Raw genomic sequence first — 25,004 nt, forward strand, 5'->3', positions numbered from 1 at the left:
TGTCGACACACAATGATAATCGCTCTACCCACCGAACGTGATTCTCCTTTACGGTGGCCACATTACGTACCTTGATTAATTTTAAGTGGTCCCAACAATGAAAGACCATTGGGATTAGATCTGGTAGACCACGCCGACAGATCCAATGTCTAGGAAACTGTAGGTCCAATCGTTGGCGCACTTACGTGCCTCTACGCGGTGATGGTCCATCTTACTGAAGAAGGCCAAGAAATCCCCAGTTATATCTGGAATCAATTTTTTACAATCCGACATCCAATTTGAATTTGCTATCCATCCAGTATCTGACATTTTGTTTGTCACTTCATGACTGACATAAAAATGCGCCTCATCCGGAAAAATGATAGAACTAATTAAACGAGGAACATTCTCGTTAATGTCTAGTACCCTCTCACAGAACGTTAATCAACGGTCAGAATCTTCCGCAGTCAGATGTTGGAACATCTGCTCCTGGTATGGGTGCCAGTTGTCAGCGCGAAAGTTGAGCAGGGCGCTGCTGTGGCAGAGTCTTATCGATGCAGACACGTCGGGTCCCGCTGTCGGATTCCTAGTCATTACAGCCAACACCAGTGTTCACATATCTCCATCTATCATCACATGAAACCATCTCAAGGAAGTTCAGCTACGCTGATGATATGGCCCTAGCTATCCAAAGCAAGCAGTTTGAAGACACTGAAAACATCGTCACAACTGACCTAAACAAAATGCATGAGTATTTCACCAAACGGAGGCTAATACCAAATCCCACCATGACTGAAGTCAGCTGTTTTCATTTGAACAACAGAATGGCGGGATATGAGCTGAAGGTTCATATGAATAGCAGTCAACTGCGATATCAGCCACATCCAAAGTACCTGGGGGTCACTCTAGATAGGACATTATCCTTCAAAAGACACCTGGAAAATGTGTCCAATAAAATAAGCTCACGGAACAACCTCATTCAGAGGCTCTGCAGCACTAACTGGAGAGCAGCAGCAGACACACTACGAACCTCTGCACTCGCCTTAGTGTACTCTGCAGCCAAGTACTGTGCACCAGCGTGGTTAACCAGCAAGCATGTAAACAAGGTGGACACCCAGCTCAACGCTGCTATGAGAACCATAACCGTATGCACAAAGACTACCCCACTATATTGGCTTCCAACACTTAGTCATATAGCTCCGCCCTCCCTGCGAAGACAGGAAGCTCTGATGAAGGAATACACAAAAATAATGAATAACCCCCTACTTCCTATCCATAAAGATATCCCAACTTTGGAAGGAATACGACTCCGCTCCAGAAATCCCCCTTTAAGACTGGCCCAACTACTGTCAGCTGCCAACTTCAGCATGCATACTAAATGGCACGAGAGCTGGAGTAATAGTGCCTCCCCTGACAACCGTGAACTTATATGTCCATCAGCGACACCTAAGGGCTTTGAACTTCCACGACAGCTATGGAAAATCCTAAACAGAATCCGAACAGGACATGGACTATGTGCACACAATCTACACAAGTGGGGAAAGCTTCCCAGCCCTAGCTGTGACTGTGGGGCACCTAATCAGACAATACGGCAGATCGCCCAGGACTGTGAATTAAGAGCCTACCAGGGTAGTCGGGCTGACTTCTTCAACGCCACACCGCCCTGCCTCGAATGGATCGCCAATTTGGACGTCAGAATTTGAAGATTTGTGTAACGCAAAATATCTGCTGTGATGTTACTTTTTATTGAGTTTATGTATTATATTTTATCTGAATATATATCCTTCACTTACGTATTTTATAGTGTATTTTATCATATAATTTCATAATGTAGTAAGTGTAAACCATGTGTGTAGCGCCATACACTAAATAAATAAAATCCATCTATTGCCGTCTTTGCCCTTCCAGATCAGCTTGTCTTTTTAAATTGCTGATAATTTTTACCACGGTGTCGTGGATTATGTGCGTTTCTGTGCGTTGCGCTTTACGCTGCATGACGGACAGTACCACTCGTAACAGATAGAGGGTCCAGAATGAGATTTTCACTCTGAAGCGGAGTGTGCGCTGATATGAAACTTCCTGGAAGATTAAAACTGTGTGCCCGACCGAGACTCGAACTCGGGACCTTTGCCTTTCGCGGGCAAGTGCTCTACCATCTGAGCTACGGAATCTCGACTCACGCCCGGTCCTCACAGCTTTACTTCTGCCAGTATCTCGTCTCCTACCTTCCAAACTTTACAGAAGCTCTCCTGCGAAGGTAGGAGACGAGATACTGGCAGAAGTAAAGCTGTGAGGACCGGGCGTGAGTCGTGCTTCGGTAGCTCAGATGGTAGAGCACTTGCCTGCGGAAGTCAAAGGTCGCGAGTTGGAGTCTCGGTCGAGCACACAGTTCTAATCTGCCAGGAAGTTTCAGATACAGGGTCATTCGATTCATCCCTCGTTAGTCACCACTGTCACCATTTGTACGGAGACTTACGACTTACCTGTCCCACGTCTCTCTGCCAGCAGTGTCGCGGTGTAAAGTGTTCGTGTTCGCTGTGTTTTAGCGGCCCGTCGATGGGCGTGGCGGCGACGTACGCGGGCCGCGTGTTCCGCGGGGTGGCGTCGTGGCGCCGCAAGCCGACGCTGGTGGGCGCTCTGGCGCTGGTGGCGCTCGGGCTGCTGGGGCTGCACTACGGCGCCGGCGCCGGCTCGGGTCCGCCCCCGCAGCAGCAGCAACAGCAGCAGCCGCCCCCGGCGCAGGCCGCCGCCGCGCCGCCCCCACAGCACACGCAGCCGCCGCCCCCGGCGCCGCGGCCGCGCTCGCTGGCGCAGGTGGCGCCGCCGGCCGACGTCGGCGCGGGCAGCGTGCGCTTCGTGCAGGGCTCCAGGGCCGCCGCCGCTTCCGTCTCCGAGCCACCTCCGCCGCCGCCCCCGCAGCTGCTGCAGCGACTGCGCGACGTAGAGATCATCACCAGGTGCGTTCCACAGGCTCTTACTGTCTCCTTTGCTGCCACTAGGGGCACGGGATCTTACAAAAAAAGAAAAAAAAGACGTTCGATACGTGGTTCATTAGTAAAGAAAGAAAACTATTGATACCTCAGGTAATGGCCAAACTATTTGGTTCTCTCTGTCAACTCCAATACACGTATCCTTGTTATTAAAAGCTACCTTTAATTGAGAGATATGACGACACTGGATATGACGATACTGGATTGTAAGGCGTACCCAGGAGCAGATACAGACTCAGATCACAATATAGTAGTGATGAAGAGTAGGCTGAAGTTCAAGACATTAGTCAGAAAGAATCAATACGCAAAGAAGTGGGATACGGAAGTACTAAGGAATGACGAGATACGTTTGAAGTTCTCTAACGCTATAGATACAGCAATAAGGAATAGCGCAGTAGGTAGTAAAGTTGAAGAGGAATGGACATCTCTAAAAAGGACCATCACAGAAGTTGGGAAGGAAAACATAGGTACAAAGAAGGTAGCTGCGAAGAAACCATGGGTAACAGAAGAAATACTTCAGTTGATTGATGAAAGGAGGAAGTACAAAGATGTTCCGAGAAAATCAGGAATACAGAAATACAAATCGCTGAGGAATGAAATAAATAGGAAGTAAAATGGTTCAAATGGCTCTGAGCACTATGGGACTTAACATCTATGGTCATCAGTCCCCTAGAACTTAGAACTACTTAAACCTAACTAACCTAAGGACAGCACACAACACCCAGTCATCACGAGGCAGAGAAAATCCCTGACCCCGCCGGGAATCGAACCCGGGAACCCGGGCGTGGGAAGCGACAACGCTACCGCACGACCACGAGCTGCGGACAATAGGAAGTACAGGGAAGCTAAGAGTAAATGGCTGCAGGAAAAATGTGAAGACATCGAAAAAGATATGAATGTCGGAAGGACAGACTCAGCATACAGGAAAGTCAAAACAACCTTTGGTGACATTAAAAGCTACGGTGGTAACATTAAGAGTGCAACGGGAATTCCACTGTTAAATGCAGAGGAGAGAGCAGATAGGTGGAAAGAATACATTGAAAGCCTCTATGAGTGTGAAGATTTGTCTGATGTGATAGAAGAAGAAACAGGATTCGATTTAGAAGAGATAGGGGATCCAGTATTAGAATCGGAATTTAAAAGAGCTTTGGAGGACTTACGATCAAATAAGGCAGAAGGGATAGATAACATTCCATTAGAATTTCTAAGATCATTGGGGGAAGTGGCAACAAAACGACTATTCACGTTGGTGTGTAGAATATATGAGTCTGGCGATATACCATCTGACTTTCGGAAAAGCATCATCCACACAATTCCGAAGACGGCAAGAGCTGACAAGTGCGAGAATTATCGCTCAATCAGCTTAACAGCTCATGCATCGAAGCTGCTTACAAGAATAATATACAGAAGAATGGAAAAGAAAATTGAGAATGCGCTAGGTGACGATCAGTTTGGATTTAGGAAAAGTAAAGGGATGAGAGAGGCAATTCTGACGTTACGGCTAATAATGGAAGCAAGGCTAAAGAAAAATCAAGACACTTTCATAGGATTTGTCGACCTGGAAAAAGCGCTGGACAATATAAAATGGCGCAAGCTGTTCGAGATTCTGAAAAAAGTAGGGGTAAGCTATAGGGAGAGACGGGTCATATACAATATGTACAACAACCAAGAGGGTATAATAAGAGTGGTCGATCAAGAACGAAGTGCTCGTATTAAGAAGGGTGTAAGACAAGGCTGTAGCCTTACGCCCCTACTCTTCAATCTGTACATCTGTACATGATGGAAATAAAAGAAAGGTGCAGGAGTGGAATTAAAATACAAGGTGAAAGGATATCAATGATACGATTCGCTGATGACATTGCTATCCTGAGTGAAAGTGAAGAAGAATTAAATGATCTGCTGAACGGAATGAACAGTATAATGAGTACACAGTATGGTTTGAGAGTAAATCGGAGAAAGACGAAGGTAATGAGAAGTAGTAGAAATGAGAACAGCGAGAAATTTAACATCAGGATTGATGGTCACGAAGTCAATGCAGTTAAGGAATTCTGCTACCTAGGCAGTAAAATAACCAATGACGGACGGAGCAAGGAGGACATCAAAAGCAGACTCGCTATGGAAAAAAAGGCATTTCTGGACAAGAGAAGTCTACTAATATCAAATACCGGCCTTAATTTGAGAAAGAAATTTCCGAGGATGTACGTCTGCAGTACAGCATTGTATGGTAGTGAAACATGGACTGTGGGAAAACCGGAACAGAAGAGAATCGAAGCATTTGAGATGTGGTGCTATAGACGAATGTTGAAAATTAGGTGGACTGATAAGGTAAGGAATGAGGAGGTTCTACGCAGAATCGGAGAGGAAAGGCTGGCTGGTTCAAATGGCTCTGAGCACTATGGGACTTAACATCTGTGGTCATCAGTCCCCTAGAACTTAGAACTACTTAAACCTAACTAACCTAAGGACATCACACACATCCATGCCCGAGGCAGGATTCGAACCTGCGACCGTAGCAGTCTCGCGGTTCCGGACTGAGCGCCTAGAACCGCTAGACCACCGCGGCCGGCGAGAGGAAAGGAATATGTGGAAAACACTGATAAGGAGAAGGGACAGGATGATAGGACATCCGCCCAGACATGAGGGAATGACTTCCATGGTACTAGAGGGAGCTGTAGAGGGCAAAAAGTGTAGAGGAAGACAGAGATTGGAATACGTCAAGCAAATAATTGAGGACGTAGGTTGCAAGTGCTACTCTGAGATGAAGAGGTTAGCACAGGAAAGGAATTCGTGGCGGGCCGCATCAAACCAGTCAGTAGACTGAAAGCCAACAACAACTGATAATTTCTTAAAAGACATCATAGCCGCCGTTGACTGTATAAAATATTTATTGTCACTATTGTTGTTTCAGCCTTATGGCCATTTTCAAGTAACACTGCAAAAGTTACAGTCTGTCAGAATATAAAACTATCTGACATGAGTACATGTCGTCATCAAATGCAGCCTTTTGATTGTGAGAGTCTCACTAGATCCGATGAGTACGACACTTATTACATTGTAATATGTTGGTAAATGTGTACTGAACTGTCAGTGTTACCATCGTTGTAATAATCAATCACACATATAAGTTCAGGTGCACTCTGTGACTGTGAATCCCAATCATTAGAAGTTAATCAAACAACTGATAACATTATCAGTGCAAATTCCCGACACCCGAAATCATACAAGTACTCCTACGAATACTTTCACACCATGATCGACAGAATGACTAACCTGCCTCTAGAACAGGACAATTTACAAAGTAAAGAAGACCCTGCAATACGTGGCACAACTGATTGAATACAGTCCACAATAAATCACGAATTTATATTACAAATATACGAAACCAACACGGCGTAAAGCTATAACACTCATCATTGAAAAACCAATAAAACAGAAAATTTCGTATGTATGTACCACATACCTGGGAAGTATATCAAACAAAATTAATGCACTACTAAGAAACAACAGTTCACGTTTTCCTTACCAAACTCAACATAATATAAAAACAAAAATACAGTCAAGCAACAGGAAACCACCAATACACTCAAACCCAGGTTTATATAAAATTCACTGCGAACACTGTCAAAATTCTACATAAGACAAACAGGTTAAAACTTCGCCACTAAATATAAAGAACATTTAGACTTAGTGACAACAACTCACTCACCTTCTTCCACTACTTAAAATGTGAACGACACACAACAGACCCTTTGGAAAATGGTGTTGGTATTTTGTACCTGACACCAAAAGGACCGATGATGAATATGTTGGAGGAAATTGAGCTATATATTTATGCACAAAAAACTATCCGCGTTTAATCCTCAACGAACAAATTGGCCTAAAATATAAAAACTTAGTAGGGAACTTTATTGTCACTATCGACCAAGATCCTGGATAAGCCATAATATAACCAGGGACAAAATTTAACGTACATAAACAATTCCACAGATAGCCATTCAATATAACCCAATAACATCACTGATAGCCATTCAATATAACCCAATAACATCGCTGATAGAATTGTCAACAAGCAGACGTAACCATATGATATCGCTGGTCATCTGACATAATTTGCTACCACGAAATTTCAAATGTAAATTAAGTTTATTGCTGACCATTATTAATGAAATGTCAGAACATAACACACAGCTGATTACTCGAATAACAACGGATGAATATGATCAGTAAACAAATAGCAACGGAGGTATTAAAGTCGGAGAACATCTACAACAACAGCTCTCAGCTACAGACTGTGATTTATTGCTGTCCACTACTAAACGAAAAGTCAGAACATACTACAAAACTGATTATTATTTCTACCTTAACATAAAAATACTATCAGTAACAAATACACGACAGCAGAGACAATGATGAAAGTCAGGACTTGAAAACGTATGTAAAATCATATTATTAACATGTAATCAAACAAATGAACCGAAGTTTATAAGATGTTCTATAACAGACGCCTGAATAGTTGAAATAGGCGTATAGATCAAATAAGAATAATACTCAAACCGATGCAAGTGGACATACAAATTTACTATGTCATTGAAAGATTTACTATGTCATTGAAAGACACATATTACGCAGTAAGCCCAGACGATTACAAATTATTTCTTAACAGTTGGTACGATTTTTCAACATACTGATTAATATCATTTCTACATAAAATTAAATCTGTAGCTGAAAATTAGAAGTATGTACTATCGTATTATCTATCGGTTTATCTGAGTGATTCCTTTCCCAAAAATATTAAATAATTCACTAAATGATTACATTACCACGTTCGTTAGAACTGACTAATATCTCTGTTTCGGTTTAATCAAAGCGCGTAAATTCAGTTAAATATGTCTTTAATATTGTCATTAATGGACAGCAAACTAATCATTTCGTTCCTTCTGTCCGTATTAGATTTTTCTCCAACCTACCAATTTTAATTTTTTAATATCCAGTAAATATAACTTGTCTTTTCTGCATCTGAGTGATTTCTCTTTTATTAATGATTGTCATTTTAGAAATTATATACCTTCGTTTCAAACAAGACTTTCTCAACTTTAAAGGCAGGGTCGAAAAGAACAGACGTACACTTCTTTTTCGGTTTACACATGAGCGTGAAGCTCGTTTCGTTATACTGGTTTTTATCAAATACGATACACCAAGCGTCTGTTGTGAGCGAGTACCCGTTAACCGGGTACAGGAAGTTAAAGGAAACCTGCGCTGGGGAAAAAAAAAAAAAAAAAAAAAAAAAAAAAAAAAAAAAAAAAAAAAAACTGCTTTGCCACTGCCAGTTTAGGACTTAACCGTAAGACACTGCGCAGAGCTATCCCTTTTCGGACGCTGGCGCTTTTCAGATTTTGTCTTTAACTAACAGCAAATAGATCTGGGTCACTCGTCACAATATTTCCAAACGTACGATATCGCCATTCGTGATTCTAATTAATTGTTTCATTCGGCATAACTTTACCAGAACTCAAAATTATGGGAATCTTGGGAGACTGTAAATAGTTTTGCAGTGGTATTTTAAAACAGAGCTCCGCAAAGTTAACGACACTAGGGCCTGTGTTCAGTGAAAAGTGACGCACTCCATTCCGTGCAAATCCACACCAGTAACCACTATGCAGATGGTACCTTGTTCACTGCTACTCTGCACAAACCAACAATTAATCGGATAATCTCTTCCGTACGAGAACGTTACCCACACAGAAACAATAGTTACTCAGCTGGCACTCGACTGGTACTAGCACGATCCAAACCAATATCCTCATCAAAGAGATTTCCTCACAATATTGGTCACAACACCGACTACCAGTGAACAAACAGAAATGAATTTTACTATAAAATATTTTCTTACAATGACCAAGATTTCACCGTTTATTGTGACTATCTCTTCATTCAATTCTATCCTCGGCGGAAGCTAAAATTGTTCCTGCAATCGGCACATACTTCGAACAATTTAGTACGAATGCGTTAAAGGTAAATTACTGCCCGATTATCACGATCTCAGGTTGAGAACTGAACCACACTAAAATGAGAAAATAACCTCAACATGATGGGAACTAGATGAGAACTAGGCTATTAGATACATGCAGAATCCTTTCGGAACCATTATAACAGATAAACGAAAGGCAATATCACCAGCTTTAACAATTCAGTTATTACTGCAGGCGTCGTTCGGTGACGCTCGGCGGTGGTCGTTATGCCGAATGACAGCATCGCGCGTAGCTCTGCTTACTTCTACAGCATTTAATAACAAATTATGACACTCATAAATTAATGAAAAAAAAACAGTGTCCATCAGCATTGACGGATCGATTCGTATATGAGTTCAGGCGACAGGCAATCATTTTAACTCGTTATAGGATCATATTCCTTCTCTCCTCGTGGCACTGCGAAGACGTTTGTAATTTAACTCTCTATAATGGTTCAAAATCTGAAGGAATTGTGCACCACCTACTCTTCTCCCCATGTCGGTCAAATATTCAAGGTGAAATTTTTCCTTTGTCAAGATTCGAAACGGCAACTTACGAGTCAAGCACCACCACACTTGATAGCGTTGATGACCTCTGCTACTTTTCTAAAATTTGAAGCAAACCATTGGTTTCCCTAATGTCTTACGGTCACCTATTGAGTTCGCATTAACAAAAATGTTAGATGGTTTCTTCAAGCAACATTTCACCTGTCTTCCAAAGTGAACCGTACCATTATTGATAATATTTACACAGTAAAAATGATCTGACAGTGCTTTAACCAGTGAAGACGACACTTGAAATCATTATTTTATTGTTGATTATTGAGTGAAATACTGATTTCCACAAAAAGTAACAGGTTTTTCATGAACATAGGGCAATTGCGGAAAGGTAACCTGACTCCTTAAAACTTCTTCAGGCGTTGTCTTAACTTTTTCTTGCTTCTCGACTCACCTGATTTTATAGCTGCGACGTATGTACCAGCTAACATCGTCAGAAATAAAAAAATAGTTGCGTGCATGCATGTTTGTACTGCAATGCCCAAGGAACATTGCAGTTCCATTCTTCGCCGGCCGGAGTGGCCGAGCGGTTAAAGGCGCTACAGTCTGGAACCGCACGACCACTACGGTCGCAGGTTCGAATCCTGCCTCGGGCATGGATGTGTGTGATGTCCTTAGGTTAGTTAGGGTTAAGTAGTTCTAAGTTCTAGGGGACTGATGATGACCTAAGATGTTAAGTCCCATAGTGCTCAGAGCCATTTGAACCATTTTTTAGTTCCATTCTTCAGTGATCCTCGCCATAACCGAGGAAACAACGTTTTTAAACGGTTAAGACCAGAACTGCAATTTAGTTACTGGCTGACTTGTTTCTGGCTTTACCTATTTTCACAAGTTACGTATTTTGTATTTAAGATATGTTTGGTGTGGACAGTTCTTTTTATGTCACCACTCTCTCAGATCTTCATTGTCCAGCATGATGTGATTCACGTGACAACGATAGTTTGTGTATATTGAAGAATTTGTTTTAATGGATTACAGTATGCGCCACGCTGGCTTATTTACGCTAAATACAAAATACGTGGCTTGTGAAAATGGGTAAAGCTCGAAACTAATCAGCCAGTAAATAAACAGTCTCTTTGGTGTAAACATTTAAAAACGTCTTTTCTTCAATATCTGAGAACTGCAAGACGCGACCTAGAGAAAACGTCCACGCCACAATATCGTGAAGTGAACTTTAAATTCTGACTAATAAGTAAAGAATAAAGGTAAACTATACAGCTATTTAAAAATATCTACAAAAGGAGAAACTTTGTAGTTAGATAAGGAGCAGGATTATTCAGCGTCACTAATACGGAAGACGCAGAATTGGCATAATATTTTTATATTCAGTGGTTGTGTCACATACTTTAAACATATCAGTTCTAGAAGAAGATTTACTGAACACTCAAGTTTGATCTCAAATTAACATACACTTAGGAAGAGCATCTATGTTACACTCGCAAATCTTCGAGAGTGTTCGGTAGATGCTGACGTGATGCAACCTGTCTCCCTAGCGCATCTCAGACATACTGTATGGGATTCAAATGGGGAGAACGAGCAGGCGTGTGGTATCTTTCGTTTACAAAAAAAAAAAAAAAAAAAAAAAAAAGAGAGAAATCAACCGCCTGTGCTCTATGCGGTCGAGCATTATCGTCCATCAATACGAGGCCTGGGCCCACAACATCTCGCAACAACCGCACATGAGGTCCCAAGATCCAAGATCTCGTCGCGATACCTGACAGCAGTTAAACCTTGGTGATTCACCCGTACAATTTCATGAAGAGGTGTTCGAATGGTCAACATAATTCCATACCGTTAAGAACCCTTCTCGATATCGGTCTCTTTCGACAATGTTTGGATTCTGAAATCGTGTTCCACGTTCCCTCCAGATGCGAATACCTCGAGAATCACTCTCCAGGCCAAAAGAGGACTCGTCTGCGAAACGAACTTTGGCCCACTGTTTGACCGACCAGGTGGCATGTTGACGAGTCCTCTCTAGACGTTCCTTTCTCTGAAGATGTACTAGAAGTGCACATACAGAAGGTCTCCGACAGTAAAGGCTATTCTGCCGAAGCCTTCTGTACATCTTTTGTCTCCATACAACACGTCCAGTGGATGCTGCGAGGTCACATGCCAGTTGCCGTGCAGTACTAAGGCGGTACCGTCGTGCCCTTGCGGCCAAATAACGGTCTTCTCCTCTTGATTTCACACGTAGTCGGCCATAGTCTTCAGGATACTATTCCTGTCTATATAAATTGTCGCCACATCCAAGAAACAACAGAGTGATTGACATTAAGCCTTGGGAAGGGTGGGGGGGGGGGGGGCATCAGTTTGTGACTGTCCTGCTTCCATTCTTCTTATGGCCGTCCACCGCAGAGAGTCTGGTAGGCGTCTTCTTTGTGCCATACTGTACCGCCTGTGACCGTGTACACAGTGATTGTGGGTGTGGGACTAACCGGCAAACGCTACCCCGTTTGATATGTGCCCTGACGTCATCGCTGACGTTGTTGTCCATTGACCGGAGTGCCATCTTCCGTGAAGGGCACGATTGTACGGACATCGGTTTACATTTTGTATGATTATACCGTGAATTAGACACAGAACGGGGAAATAACGCTTTCTTGCTTAATTTTGGACACCAGTGTACAATAGAGGAGATTCGTCACTGCGAGAAGTTTAAAACTGAACCTGGGACTCCTCTGCAGTACAAGCTACGGTGCACTGGCGTGATCTCACCAAATAATGATGATCTACATTCGTAGTGACACAACTGTACCACGCGGCGTCCCGCGAACAAGTGTGCTCTACGACTGCGTGGGCCGAAAGCGAATGTTCCCCCATTCTCTTTTAATTCGAAGACCAGCGGCAGGAGGGTGCTACGTAACACGACACTCGTCACGAGCATGACAGTAAAGAGGACTCTTTGGCGACCACAGCCATTTTTGGCAAGCGCCGAGACTCATCGCGAATTCAGACTAACGCGGGCGAAAATGTAAACTAGAGATTTTCACTAATCGGGTGCTCATACTTTTTTTGTTCAACAGACACACAAAACTAATTAAATGATTGTAGGCTGCTTGATTAGTCATGTTGGAGACCTTTTCAACCGGCGTCCACAGCTCGATAATCACATGTTATTTGGATTGAGGTAGATTTTTTTTAATATTGTATGAGCACTCTTAGGTGGGCCTTACAGTCGTTAATCTGATGTTCTAGACAAGTTAACTTCATAGCCTACGGTCCTGTGGTGTCCATTTTATGACTTTGAGGTATCGACTACGTTAAGCTATTATCTCAGGATAACTCGCAACGGGATTAAATCCATGGAGAAGAAATTAAAACTTTGAGGTTCGTCGATAACATTGTAATTCTGTCAGAAACAGCAAAGGACCTGGAAGAGCAGGTGAACGGAATGGACAGTGTCTTGAATGGAGGATATAAGATGAACATCAACAAAAGCAAAACGAGGATAATAGAATGTAGTCGATTTAAATCGGGTAACGCTGAGGGTACTAGATTAGGAAATGAAATGCTTACACTAGTAAATGAGTTATTGGGGAGCAAAATAAGTGATGATGGTCGAAGTAGAGAGGATATAAAATGTAGACTGGCAATGGAAAGGAAAACTTATCTGAAAAAGAGAAATTTGTTAACATTGAGTTTAGATTTAAGTGTCAGGAAGTCATTTCTGAAAGTATTTGTATGGAGTGTAGCCATGCATGGAAGTGAAACGTGGACGATAAATAGTTTAGACAAGAAGGGAGTAGCAGCTTTCGAAATGTGGTGCTACAGAAGACCGCCGGACTGGCTGCTGGGGGAACTTGTGTGTGCCAAGCGTACAGCCGGCCTCAGTGGCCGAGCGGTTCTAGGCGCTACAGTCTGGAACCGCGCGACTGCTACTGTCGCAGGTTCGAATCCTGCCTCGGGCATGGATGTGTGTGATGTCCTTCGGTTAGTTAGGTTTAAGTAGTTCTAAATTCTAGGGAACTGATGACCTCAGAAGTTAAGTCACATAGTGCTCAGAGCCATTTGAAGCAAGCGTGCAAATATGAATCTGCCAACTGGAACACTTCCGGTTCACCGATGTTTCGGTTGATAGGTTGTGATGCTACCGTCCCTTTTCTTTTAATGAGACCTTTCCTAATAAGAAATGACCAGCCTCTGACCGTGCGGCATCGGACACTGATACGATAACGATTGCGCGCAATAGCTGCAGAAAAACGCATAAGACACTTCAGAATGTACTGTATGTATACGTAATTCAATATTTAAAAAAAATTCAAAAGTTAATTATTTTTTTAGCCTTCAGTGCACAGAAGGATTAGTGCGCACTTCCAACATACTAAGTTATTACAGTGTACAAAAATAGGTAAAACCTCATTTGGTCGTAATTATATGAAAACAGTTAAATGACGGAACGTAATTTTAAGAACTTGCCATGGTATTTTGAAAAAATTGAATTTCGCCACAAGTAGAGAATGTACAGTTTCACTGATTTTAATCAACACATTGCCTATGGTGTTTTAATAGAGAATTTGGCGCATTAAGGTTTTACGTGAACTTCACAGCGTAATTCACAGTAAGATGGTAATCTTAGAAGTAGAAAGTTAGATTTTTATAAATTTCCTTCCTTAGCATCGTTTGATGTTGGAAATTGCTTTTCTGTCGTATTAACTTTCTTCAGTGACTTTTGACTATGGGGAACTATTTTAGTCAAGGAAAACATAAATTTGAAATCACTCACACTTCTTAATATAAACACACAACACATTATTCTGTTACGATTCAAATTATCATTCAGAAAATTCAAACGCCGCACTGGACAGAAATTAGCTGACAACATTAAGTAACGGTTGCTTCTAGACTTGTTCACAAATTCTAACAACACTCAGGACGTAGCCAGGATTTTGCGAAAGAGGGGTCCGTTTTGTTAAGGAACTTAAAAAGGCTCATGTTTTGCATTTGTTCTGAAAACACAATTTATTTTCTGATTTTATGTACATAATTCGCTTTCGGGAGGCCTTCATACAAATAATATTTGATCTATAAATTTAAGCAAGAAAATACTCTTACCAAAAAATGTTTTCATTGGAATTAAGACACTGAAAAGGGGGGGTCAGTGAGGCTGTTACTGCTTTTAATGATGGCAACACAATATATGTATATGGCTGAGAAAGTCCCAAATGCACATTTAAATATCTCTGTATTCGGCAATGCGATACTTCACTCTATGGCCGAGGAAGTGAACATACTAATACAATGTATTGCCTCTCTGGGGGGGGGGGGGGGGAAAGAAAGAAGCAACTCAGTCTTTTAATATGAGGTTCACTGTCCACTATCGCACAGCAGGGGAATCTAAATGTTAGGCTGAGTAACTCGTAAGTTAAACAACTTCTTTTTTTTTTAACAATAGCTGTCTTTCACCTACAACAATATGGTATATAAATTTATGACTTACGTAGAAACAAACCAGTATGCTTTCTGTACATCAAAGCATCACAGGTTCCCACTCTATAATTTTTAACACAATCTTTCCTGTCACTAAAGTTCCTCAATTTCCTAACGTTATCAAGAATTATTTTTAAAATTATTATTTCAACACTCCCTCCATGAACCATGGACCTTGCCGTTGGTGGTGGTGGCGGTGGTGGGGGGGGGGGGGGCGGGGGCGGGGGCTTGCGTGCCTCAGCGATACAGATAGCCGTACCATAGGTGCAACTACAACGGAGGGGTATCTGTTGATCAGCCAGACAAACATGTGGTTCCTGAAGAGGGGCAGCAGCCTTTTCAGTAGTTGCAGGGCCAACAGTCTGGATGATTGACTGATCTGGCCATGTAACACTAACCAAAACTGCCTTGCTGTGCTGGTACTGCGAACGGCTGAAAGCAAGGGGAAACTACAGCCGTAATATTTCCCCTGGGCATGCGGCTTTACTTTATGGTTAAATGACGATGGCGTCCTCTTGGGTAAAATATTCCGGAGGTAAAATAGTCCCCCATTCGGATCTGCGGGCGGGGACTACTCAAGAGGAGGTCTTTATCAGTAGAAAGAAAACTGGAATTCTACGGATCGGAGCATGGAATGTCATATCCCTTTATTGGGCAGGTAGGTTAGAAAATTTAAAAAGGGAAATGGATAGATTAAAGTTAGATATAATGGGAAGTAGTGAAATCCGGTGATAGGAGGAACAAGACTTCTGGTCAGGTGAATACAGGGTTATAAATACAAAATCAAATAGGGGTAATGCAGGAGTAGGTTTAATAATGAGTAAAACAAATTGGAGTGCGGGTAAGCTACTACAAACAACATAGTGAACGCATTATTGTGGCCATGATAGACGCGAAGCCCACGTCTACCACAGTAGTACAAGTTTATATGCCAAATAGCTCTGCTGGTGACGAAGAAATTGACGAAATGTATGATATAAAAGAAATTATCATAGAATGGATAAGAAAATTTAATAGTCGTGGGTGAATGGAATTCGATAGTAAGAAAAGGAAGAGAAGGAAAAGTAGTAGGTGAATATGGAATGGGAGACAGGAACGAAAGAGGAAGCCGCCTGGTAGAATATTGCACAGATCGTAACTTAATCATAGGTAACTCTTGGTTCAAGAGTCATGAAAGAAGGTTGTATACATGGAAGAGGCCTGGAGACACTAGAAGGTTTCAGATAGGTTATATAATGGTAAGACAGAGATTTAGGAACCAGTTTTTAAATTGTAAGACATTTCCAGGGGCAGATGTGAACTCTGACAACAAGTTATTGGTTGTGAACTGTAGAATAGTTCAAAATGGCTCTGAGCACTACGAGACTTAACTGCTGTGGTCATCAGTCCAATAGAACTTAGAACTACTTAAACTAACTAACCTAAGGACATCACACACAACCATGCCCGAGGTGTAGACCAGTACTGAAGAAACTGCAAAAAGGTGGGAATTTAAGGAGATGGGACCTGGATAAACTAAAAGAATCAGAGGTTGTAGAGTGTTTCAGGGAGACTATTAGGGAACGATTCACAAGAACGGGAGAAGGAAATACAGTAAAAGAAGAATGGATAGCTTTGAGAGATGAAATAGTGATGGCAGCAGAGGATCAAGTAGGTAAAAAGACGAGGGCTAGTCGAAATCATTGGGTAACAGAAGAAATAATGAATTAAATTGATGAAAGGAGAAAATATAAAACTGCAGTAAATGAAGCAGGCAAAAAAGTATACAAACGTTTCATAAATGAGATCGACAGGATGTGCAAAATGGCTAATCAGGGATGGCCAGAGGACAAGTGTAAGGATGTAGAGGCATATATCACTAGAGGTAAGGTAGATACTGCCTACAGGGGAATTAAAGAGACCTTTGGAGAAAAGAGAACCACTTGTGTGAATGTCAAAAGCTCAGATGGAAACCCAGTTCTAAGTAAACAAGGAAAAACAGAAAGGTGGAAGGAGTATATAGAGGGTCTATACAAGGGCGATGTACTTGAGAACAATATTATGGAAATGGAAGAGAACGTAGATGAAGATGAAATGGGAGATATGATGCTGCGTGGAGGATTTGAGAGAGCACTGAAAGACCTAAGTCGAAACATGGCCCAGGGAATAGACAACATTCCGTTAGAACCACTGATAGTCTTGGGATTGTCAGTCCTGACAAAACTCTACCATCTGGTGAGCAAGATGTATGAGACAGGCGAAATACCCTCAGACTTCAAGGAGAATATAAAAATTCCAAAGCCAAAGAAAGCAGGTGTTGACATGTGAAAATTACCGAACTATCAGTTTAATAAGTCACAGTTGGAAAATACTAACACGAATTCTTTACAAACGAATGGAAGAACTGGTAGAAGCCACCCTCGGGGAAGATCTGTTTAGATGCCGTAGAAGTGTTGTAACAGGCGAGGCAATACTGACCTTACGACTTATCTTAAAAGATAAATTAAGGAAAGGGAAACATACGTTTCTAGCAGTTGTAGGCTTAGAGAAAGCTTTTGCAATGTTGACTGGAATACTCTCTTTCAAACTCTGAAGGTGAGAGGGGTAAAATACAGAGAGCAAAAGGCTATTTACAGTTTGTACAAAAGCCAGATGGCATGAAAGGGAAGCAGCGGTTGGGAAGGGAGTGGATAGAGCTGTAGCCTATCCCCGATGTTATTCAATGTGTATATTGAGTAAACAGTAAAGGAAACAAAAGAAAAATTTGGAGTAGCAATTAAAATCCATGGAGAAGAAATAAGAAATTTGAGGTTTGCCGACGACATCGTAATTCTGTCTGATACAGCAAAGAACCTGGAAGAGCAGTTGATCGGCATGGACAGTGTCTTGAAAGGAGGATGTAAGATGAACATCAACAAAATCAAAATGATAATAATGGAATGTAGTCGATTTAAATCGGGTGATGTTGAGAGAACTAGATTAGGAAATGAGACACGTAAAGTAGATGAGTTTTGCTATTTTGGGGAGCAAAGTAACTGATGATGGTCGAAGTAGAGAGGATATAAAATGTAGACTGGCAATGGCAAGGAAAGCGTTTTGAAGAAGAGAAATTTGTTAACATCGAGTATAGATTTAAGTGTCAGGAAGTCGTTTGTGAAAGTATTTGTATGGAGTGTAGCCATGTACGGAAGTGAAACATGGACGATAAATAGTTTGGACAAAAAGAGAATAGAAGCTTTCGAAATGTGGTGCTACATAAGAATCCTGAAGTGTAGATGGGTAGATCACATAACTAATGAGGACGTACTGAATAGAACTGGGGAGAAGTGAAATTTGTGGCACAACTTGACTATAAGAAGGGATCGGTTGGTAGGACATGTTATGAGGCTTCAACGGATCACCGATTCAGTATTGGAGAGCAGCGCGGAGGGTAAAAGTCGTAGACGAAGACCAAGAGAAGAATACACTAAGCAGATTCAGAAGGATGTAGGTTGCAGTGGGTACTGGGAGATGGAGCAGCTTGCACAGGATGGAGCAGCATGGTGAGCTGCATCAACCCAGTCTCTGGACTGAAGACCACAACACACACATTTCAACACTCAGGATAAAATTACAGCAACCAAATTTATGTATTAAACAAAACTAAATACACAAGTACTATGACCTACAGTTTCGGGATCTTAACCTTGATTCACGCGTTGATTTCAGCTAGAGTTTCATTGTATGCGAGTTCGTAAATCAGTTGGTATACATATGTATTAATATGGTTATACGGCCTTCATGCTAATGAAGCCCTCTACGATGTGCAAGACACGTTGATGTTTGTGTAACGCTTATTTAGAGTTGTGACGGTTGGACTCGCTGTTCCAAGGCTGTTACAAATAGGTCATTTCACAGTAGAACATCGTTCTTGTAGTAAATCTTGATGACTTGATATATCAGTAGTCCTTCGAAGAGATGTTCGGCTTGTCGTTGATGCAGCTCTCTTCATTTAAGCATCTTCTAGGAAACTGGAATCTTTCAGAAAAGACCCCGACATTTGCCTAGATTGAAAATGGGTGACCACAGAAAACAGTTTTCAAGGTTGCTGGCGGAATGAGTCGAACCACTTCTCCTCCAAAGCCAGGGAATATTAGGTTAGTGCCGCAACGCGCTAAGTACGGCAGTCGGTGTAGAATTTGGAAAAGAAGAAAAAAACCTGTTTGTTGTACATCGTTTCGAAATAAAATGTATCACAACAAATGGTGTTATTCTGATAGTGCAAGTTTTTCCTTTAATTGTGCGTGTTTGGCCATTTGATAGACCATGGATGGATGCATTTTTTAAGATTTAATTGTGCCTGGCTTTCCTGGCTTCAGTTATTATAGTATTACAAGAACGTAAATAGATTTGGGCCGAAGAGTGGGGATGGAGGTGGGGGTGCGGTGGAGAGACGTAGTGTGCTGTCAGCTCTTACGAATTGAAGCAGCTGACTGAAAAAATTATTTTAGAAACGAACGAACTGTAGGATGTGCTGTCGTCACATACCCGTTCGCGCTCCACAACACATTCCCATCGCGAGTATCCGAAATGATTTTCATAGCTGGGTACCACACAGATGACCAAATTAAGCGACTTTTCCCATTTGGCTACTAATGATAAAATTTTGAGCAGTTGTTTAAAGAAATGAAACCGTCGCCATTTGGGCGTTGTTTTTGCTGAACAATGTGATTTTTTGGCAACACAGGCAAATCCAAATGTATTTTTTTGCACTGAATTTGATTTTTATTTTTGTAATGATTTTTACCGTTCCGCTGCCTTGTAAAATACTTAAATATTTCAGAGCCAAAGTTCTGCCAGTCTCCAAATAACGACTCCATTGCTAACATTAAATAGTTATAGATAGGTAATTGCGCTGTTATACATACCTTTAATCCGCAAGGTTAGGCGAGAGGGCTAATGAACTGCGTTCTGGACTCGGGTTGCGCGCCGGGCCCGGATCGAATCCGCCCGCCGAATTAACGAGGAGGGCCGGTGTGCCGGCCAGCCTGGATTTGGTTTTTAGACGGTTTTCCACATCCCTCTAGGTGAATACCGAGCTGGTCCCCACGTCCCGCCTCAGTTACACGACTGTCAGGCATTTGAAACACATTCTCACTTTTCCATGATTTACACTGGACGCAGACAGATGGGGTACTGATTCCATCCCGGGGGTACGGGGTGGCGGCAGGAAGTGCATCCGGCCACCCTTTCACATTAACATTCCAAATCCAATTTAACCACGCCAACCCCGCGCAAAATGCGGGACAAAGGCGCAAGCGATAGATAGAATAGTAGCGGTACATACCTTTAACTTCCGAACGCTAGTGGACTAACCAATATCAGGTTTCCTCTTATTTCCTGTTACAATCTCATCCAGAATTAGAGACAAACACAACAGCACACATAAAAAAGCGGTAGCAGTTACATTAGATTCAGCTGCAAGTAAGAAATGAACAAAAAGTGAACTCAGGGAGCAATGTAGAGAATTTGCTCATGGATAAGTAGGGACGGGCGATAGCCGATATTACTGTTGATATATCGGTAGTTTAAATGTATTGATAGTAATATTTATCATCGGAAGTGCATATCGCTTTCTCGTCGTATAGCTGAAAATCAGAATATCTTTTAATTTGATTACACGGCAGCTGTGTCGTGTGCAATTTTGTTTAGGTGATGGGGGAGGTCTGGATCCTAGAAGCCCAACCCCCCCACCCTCCACCCCTTCCGTTTGGCTACGTCCTTGAGTTGCTGTAGTGAGCTTAACTTTTGTCTCCGTCGGAAACGCTACATAAATTCACAAAGCTGTTGCAGTTAAACACTTGGCCCTTGAAACACATACAAGCTGCTGCGAAATACCAACCAGCACTTATTAGGAGCCTTCCGAGGTCCGTATAACCGTTGTAGTGCTGGCTTCTTAATATATAATTTTCCGTCGACGTACAGCTTTTAAATAGACATAATCTTCACAAGTCGGGTTGTTAATGTACTTTTCCGATCCACAATAAATTATGCTCACGGGCGTTCACGATCAAATTTCTAACAACGACATCGCAAGACAGGCTAGGCTACACTTCCGAACAACGACTAAGAAAAAAGGTGATCTCACACGACGTTATTGTTCCGCGGTACATCCTCTAAGCAACGTCATAGCTAATTATTCACAGCAATTTCTCTCTCTTTAAAGACACAGTGGTGTTCAGAATATTGTTTAGTTCTTTTTTTACATATAACAAAATCTCAGTATTAAATGTTATAATAATGCATTTTATACAGAACACTGAGAAGATTACATTGTATTACTCCATGTTTTTGACGCTAGGTGACAGCACCTACAGTGAAGCTCTCGGCACGTGATGCCACTCTACTTGTCCATGCTGTTGCTACTAGGTGGTTTATACGCAAAAATAACTCATTGTAACTGCGGAATTGGCCTTGGGACAGATTGTCGACGCTAAATACACGCGTTGCCAACTCATGAAACTAAAACTGATCGTGAAGTAACGATACAGGTATTCACAAATGTATCGTTACAAGGTATGCAGATAATCAGTACTGTGCTGTAAGCCGTTGTTTCCCGGTTCTTTTGTCTCCCCCGTTTGTCTATTCGGAAGGACGGGCTTAAAATATCCAGCACGAACATGTCCGATTAAGGAGTGTGACTTCGGTTGATAACTCATGTACTGAAGTCCTGAAGTAATACATTAGTGTATTTATAGTAATGCCGTTGGTTTCTGCTTAAACGAGCTTCCCCATTACACATCAGTAACTCTGGTGCCTTTAATGTATAATGTCTTCCATCAGATAGCCGTTAATGAGCCCGGCCGTGGGATAGGCTGGGAGGTGGTGTAGGTTTTTTAATATAGCGAGAGCGGAGCGCGCCCCGTGGAATCGGCGGCAGCCATAAAACTTGCCGGTGGCTAATGGGCTTGTTCCGTGACCGGAGATGTATGCGCGGCACGGCCCGGCTCGCTGATAATTCAGATTTACGGGGAAGGGCTCTCCAGCGAGGCGCGGATCAATAGGAAATCCGTTTTGTCCAGGTGGGCCGCGCCGGCGGGAACGCTTATTGTTTTCTGGACTGCTCTGCCGGTGATATACTGCGGCCCGGTGCCTAACCGCTATTGACACTGAAGAGAATAACTTTACGAGCTATGGGGAATTGATGACTTTGGAGACGGTGACGTACCTATAATTCTCTTCCTGTGCGTGTGCTTATTTCTGTTTGTTTACGTCCGGCCGCTGTGGCCGAGTGGTTCTAGGCGCTTCAGTCCACAACCGCGCTGCTGCTAGGTCGCAGGTTCGAATCCTGCCGTGGGCAAGGATGTGTGTGGTGTCCTTAGGTTAGTTAGGTTTAAGTCGTTCTAAGTCTAGGGGACTGATGACTTCAGATGGTAAGTCCCATAGTGCTTAAGAGCCATTTTTTTTCTTTGTTTATTTACGTGTGTGTAGGTTGGTGGAGGAGAGGTTGAAGGAAGAAGTAAGCTTGTACATGATGTTGTTGTTGTTGTTGTTGTTGTTGTTGTGGTCTTCAGTCTAGAGTCTGGTTTGATGCAGCTCTCCATGCTACTCTATCCTGTGCAAGCTTCTTCATCTCCCAGTACTTACTGCATCCTACATCCTTCTGAATCTGCTTAGTGTATTCATCTCTTGGTCTCCCTCTACGATTTTTACCCTCCACGCTGCCCTCCAATGCTAAATTTGTGATCCTTTGATGCCTCAGAACATGTCCTACCAACCGATCCCTTCTTCTTGTCAAGTTGTGCCACAAACTCCTCTTCTCCCCAATTCTATTCAATACCTCCTCATTAGTTACGTGATCTACCCATCTAATCTTCAGCATTCTTCTGTAGCACCACATTTCAAAAGCTTCTATTCTCTTCTTGTCCAAACTATGTTTCACTTCCATACATGGCTACACTCCATACAAATACTTCCAGAAACTGACACTTAAATCTGTACTCGATGTTAACAAATTTCTCTTCTTCAGAAACGCTTTCCTTGCCATTGCCAGTCTACGTTTTATATCCTCTCTACTTCGACCATCATGAGTTATTTTGCTCCCCAAATAGCAAAACTCCTTTACTACCTTAAGTGTCTCATTTCCTAATCTAATTCCCTCAGCATCACCCAACTTAATTCGACAACATTCCATTATCCTGGTTTTGCTTTTGTTGATGTTCATCTTATATCCTCCTTTCGAGACACTGTCCATTCCGTTCAATTGCTCTTCCAAGTCCTTTGCTGTCTCTGACAGAATTACAGTGTCATCGGCGAACCTCAAGGTTTTTATTTCTTCTCCATGCATTTTACATACTGCTTGTACATTCTGCTCTGTTACTAGGATGGTGCATAAGTTCGTAGCGTTTTGGTTTGGTTATTGGTATTCCGATAGGTATCGATTTATTTATCGATTGTAATCTTTTATTTGTAGTTCACTGTTGCTATGTAAGTTCACGTATTGTCATTTTTTCATATGGAGATCGTGAGTGGAGCTGTGGACTCCAGGCAGTGTATTGCCACGTGGAGAAGTCGGAACAATTGCGATATATTCTGTTAAAGTTCAGTAGAGGGATTGCGGCGGCGGAGGAAGTCAAAAACATTTGCACTGTGTATAGGGATATTTGATGATCGTTTCAACGGACTGTACCCGAGAACTGGCGAATGTGATAAACTGTGATCATTCCACCATCGCGTGAAATTTGAATGCACTGGAGAAGATTAAAAAATCGGGTGTATGGGTACCGCATGGTCTCTAGGTCAAAATCACTTGCATCAGTGGTGTGTTTACATTTTGCGGCGTGCAGTTGCAGCTGTGCAAATGGCTCTGAGCACTATGGGACTTAACTTCTGAGGTCATCAGTCCCCTAGAACTTACAACAACTTATAACTACTTAAACCTAACTAACCTAAGGACATCACACACATCTATGCCCGAGGCAGGATTCGAACCTGTGACCGTAGCGGTCGCGCGGTTCTAGACTGTAGCGCCTAGAACCGCACGGCCACTTTGGCCGGCTGCAGTTGCAGCTGTAGCGGGTATAAAGCGAAGCACTGACCAAGTTATTTGTGCCGGCCGCGGTGGTCTTGCGGTTCTAGGCGCTGCTGTCCGGAACCGCGGTACTGCTACGGTCGCAGGTTCGAATCCTGCCTCGGGCATGGATGTGTGTGATGTCCTTAGGTTAGTTAGGTTTAAGTAGTTCTAAGTTCTAGGGGACTGATGACCTAAGATGTTAAGTCCCATAGTGCTCAGAGCCATTTGAACCAAGTTATTTGTCCACTGTTATACAGTTATTAAATTTAATATTTTTCAGCGGTGTTTCGTGCTATTTGTGGCGAAATAACGATTTAATAAGCTTTTGGAAACTTTCGCTTGCTGTGTTTAAGTGTTTTCTGAAGTCGTTTAGTAAATTTCGTGCTTCAGTTTTCAGCTGACGTTTCTTCTTGTTTATCGTGAAATATTTCAGTAAAATTTTCAGTGGTTTAGCTTCTTTGAGTGTTTCAGTGGTTTTAGCTAATAATTTTGTGAAGTTTTGTTGGTATTGATATTAGCAGTGGAGTAGTGATATTAATACGAGTAGTTGCTTTGTTAGTAGAGAAAGAATTTCTAGGCCGCTATTGTTAGTTCTGTAAATAGTTCTACTGGCGAAACTGAACTTAGGTAACGTAGACATATAGTTTTTTTTTATAACTGTAAAATTTTACCACGAGTGGGAAATGTGGGCTCTGTCATAGGTTTGTGAGTAGTGGATTACGGTGTGGGATTTGTTCAAAGTATTTTCATTGGTGGATGGGGGGATGCAGTGGAGAAACCAGTGGGCACTCTAGTGAGATCCTCTCCTAGGAATCCAGAATCAGTAGTAGAAATAAGTTGATAGAAGAGCAGGAGCGGAAGATATGTGCCCTCCAGGTGCAGTTACAACGCACAAAGTAGAAACTAAATAGGTTGAGGAGGGTGAAGGGTAGTGGGGAATGGGAACTGGCAGTTGATAAGAAGGCATGTACATCTACATACATACTCTGCAATCCACCATACGGTACCTCGT

The 25,004-nt window shown here is 42.2% G+C and overlaps 1 protein-coding gene across 1 annotated transcript in view; it reads left to right on the forward strand.

Moving 5' to 3' along the window:
* Window positions 1–25,004, forward strand: part of LOC126188452 (hexosaminidase D-like) — a 355,740-nt gene that overhangs the window by 128,939 nt on the left and 201,797 nt on the right. Inside the window, exon 2 of the mRNA XM_049930057.1 lies at window positions 2,526–2,936. Coding sequence (XP_049786014.1) covers window positions 2,536–2,936 — 401 coding nt within the window. The 5' untranslated portion in view covers window positions 2,526–2,535. The remainder of the gene's footprint in view (window positions 1–2,525; window positions 2,937–25,004) is intronic.

Source organism: Schistocerca cancellata, chromosome 5, assembly GCF_023864275.1.
Source record: "Schistocerca cancellata isolate TAMUIC-IGC-003103 chromosome 5, iqSchCanc2.1, whole genome shotgun sequence".
NCBI lineage: Eukaryota > Metazoa > Arthropoda > Insecta > Orthoptera > Acrididae > Schistocerca > Schistocerca cancellata.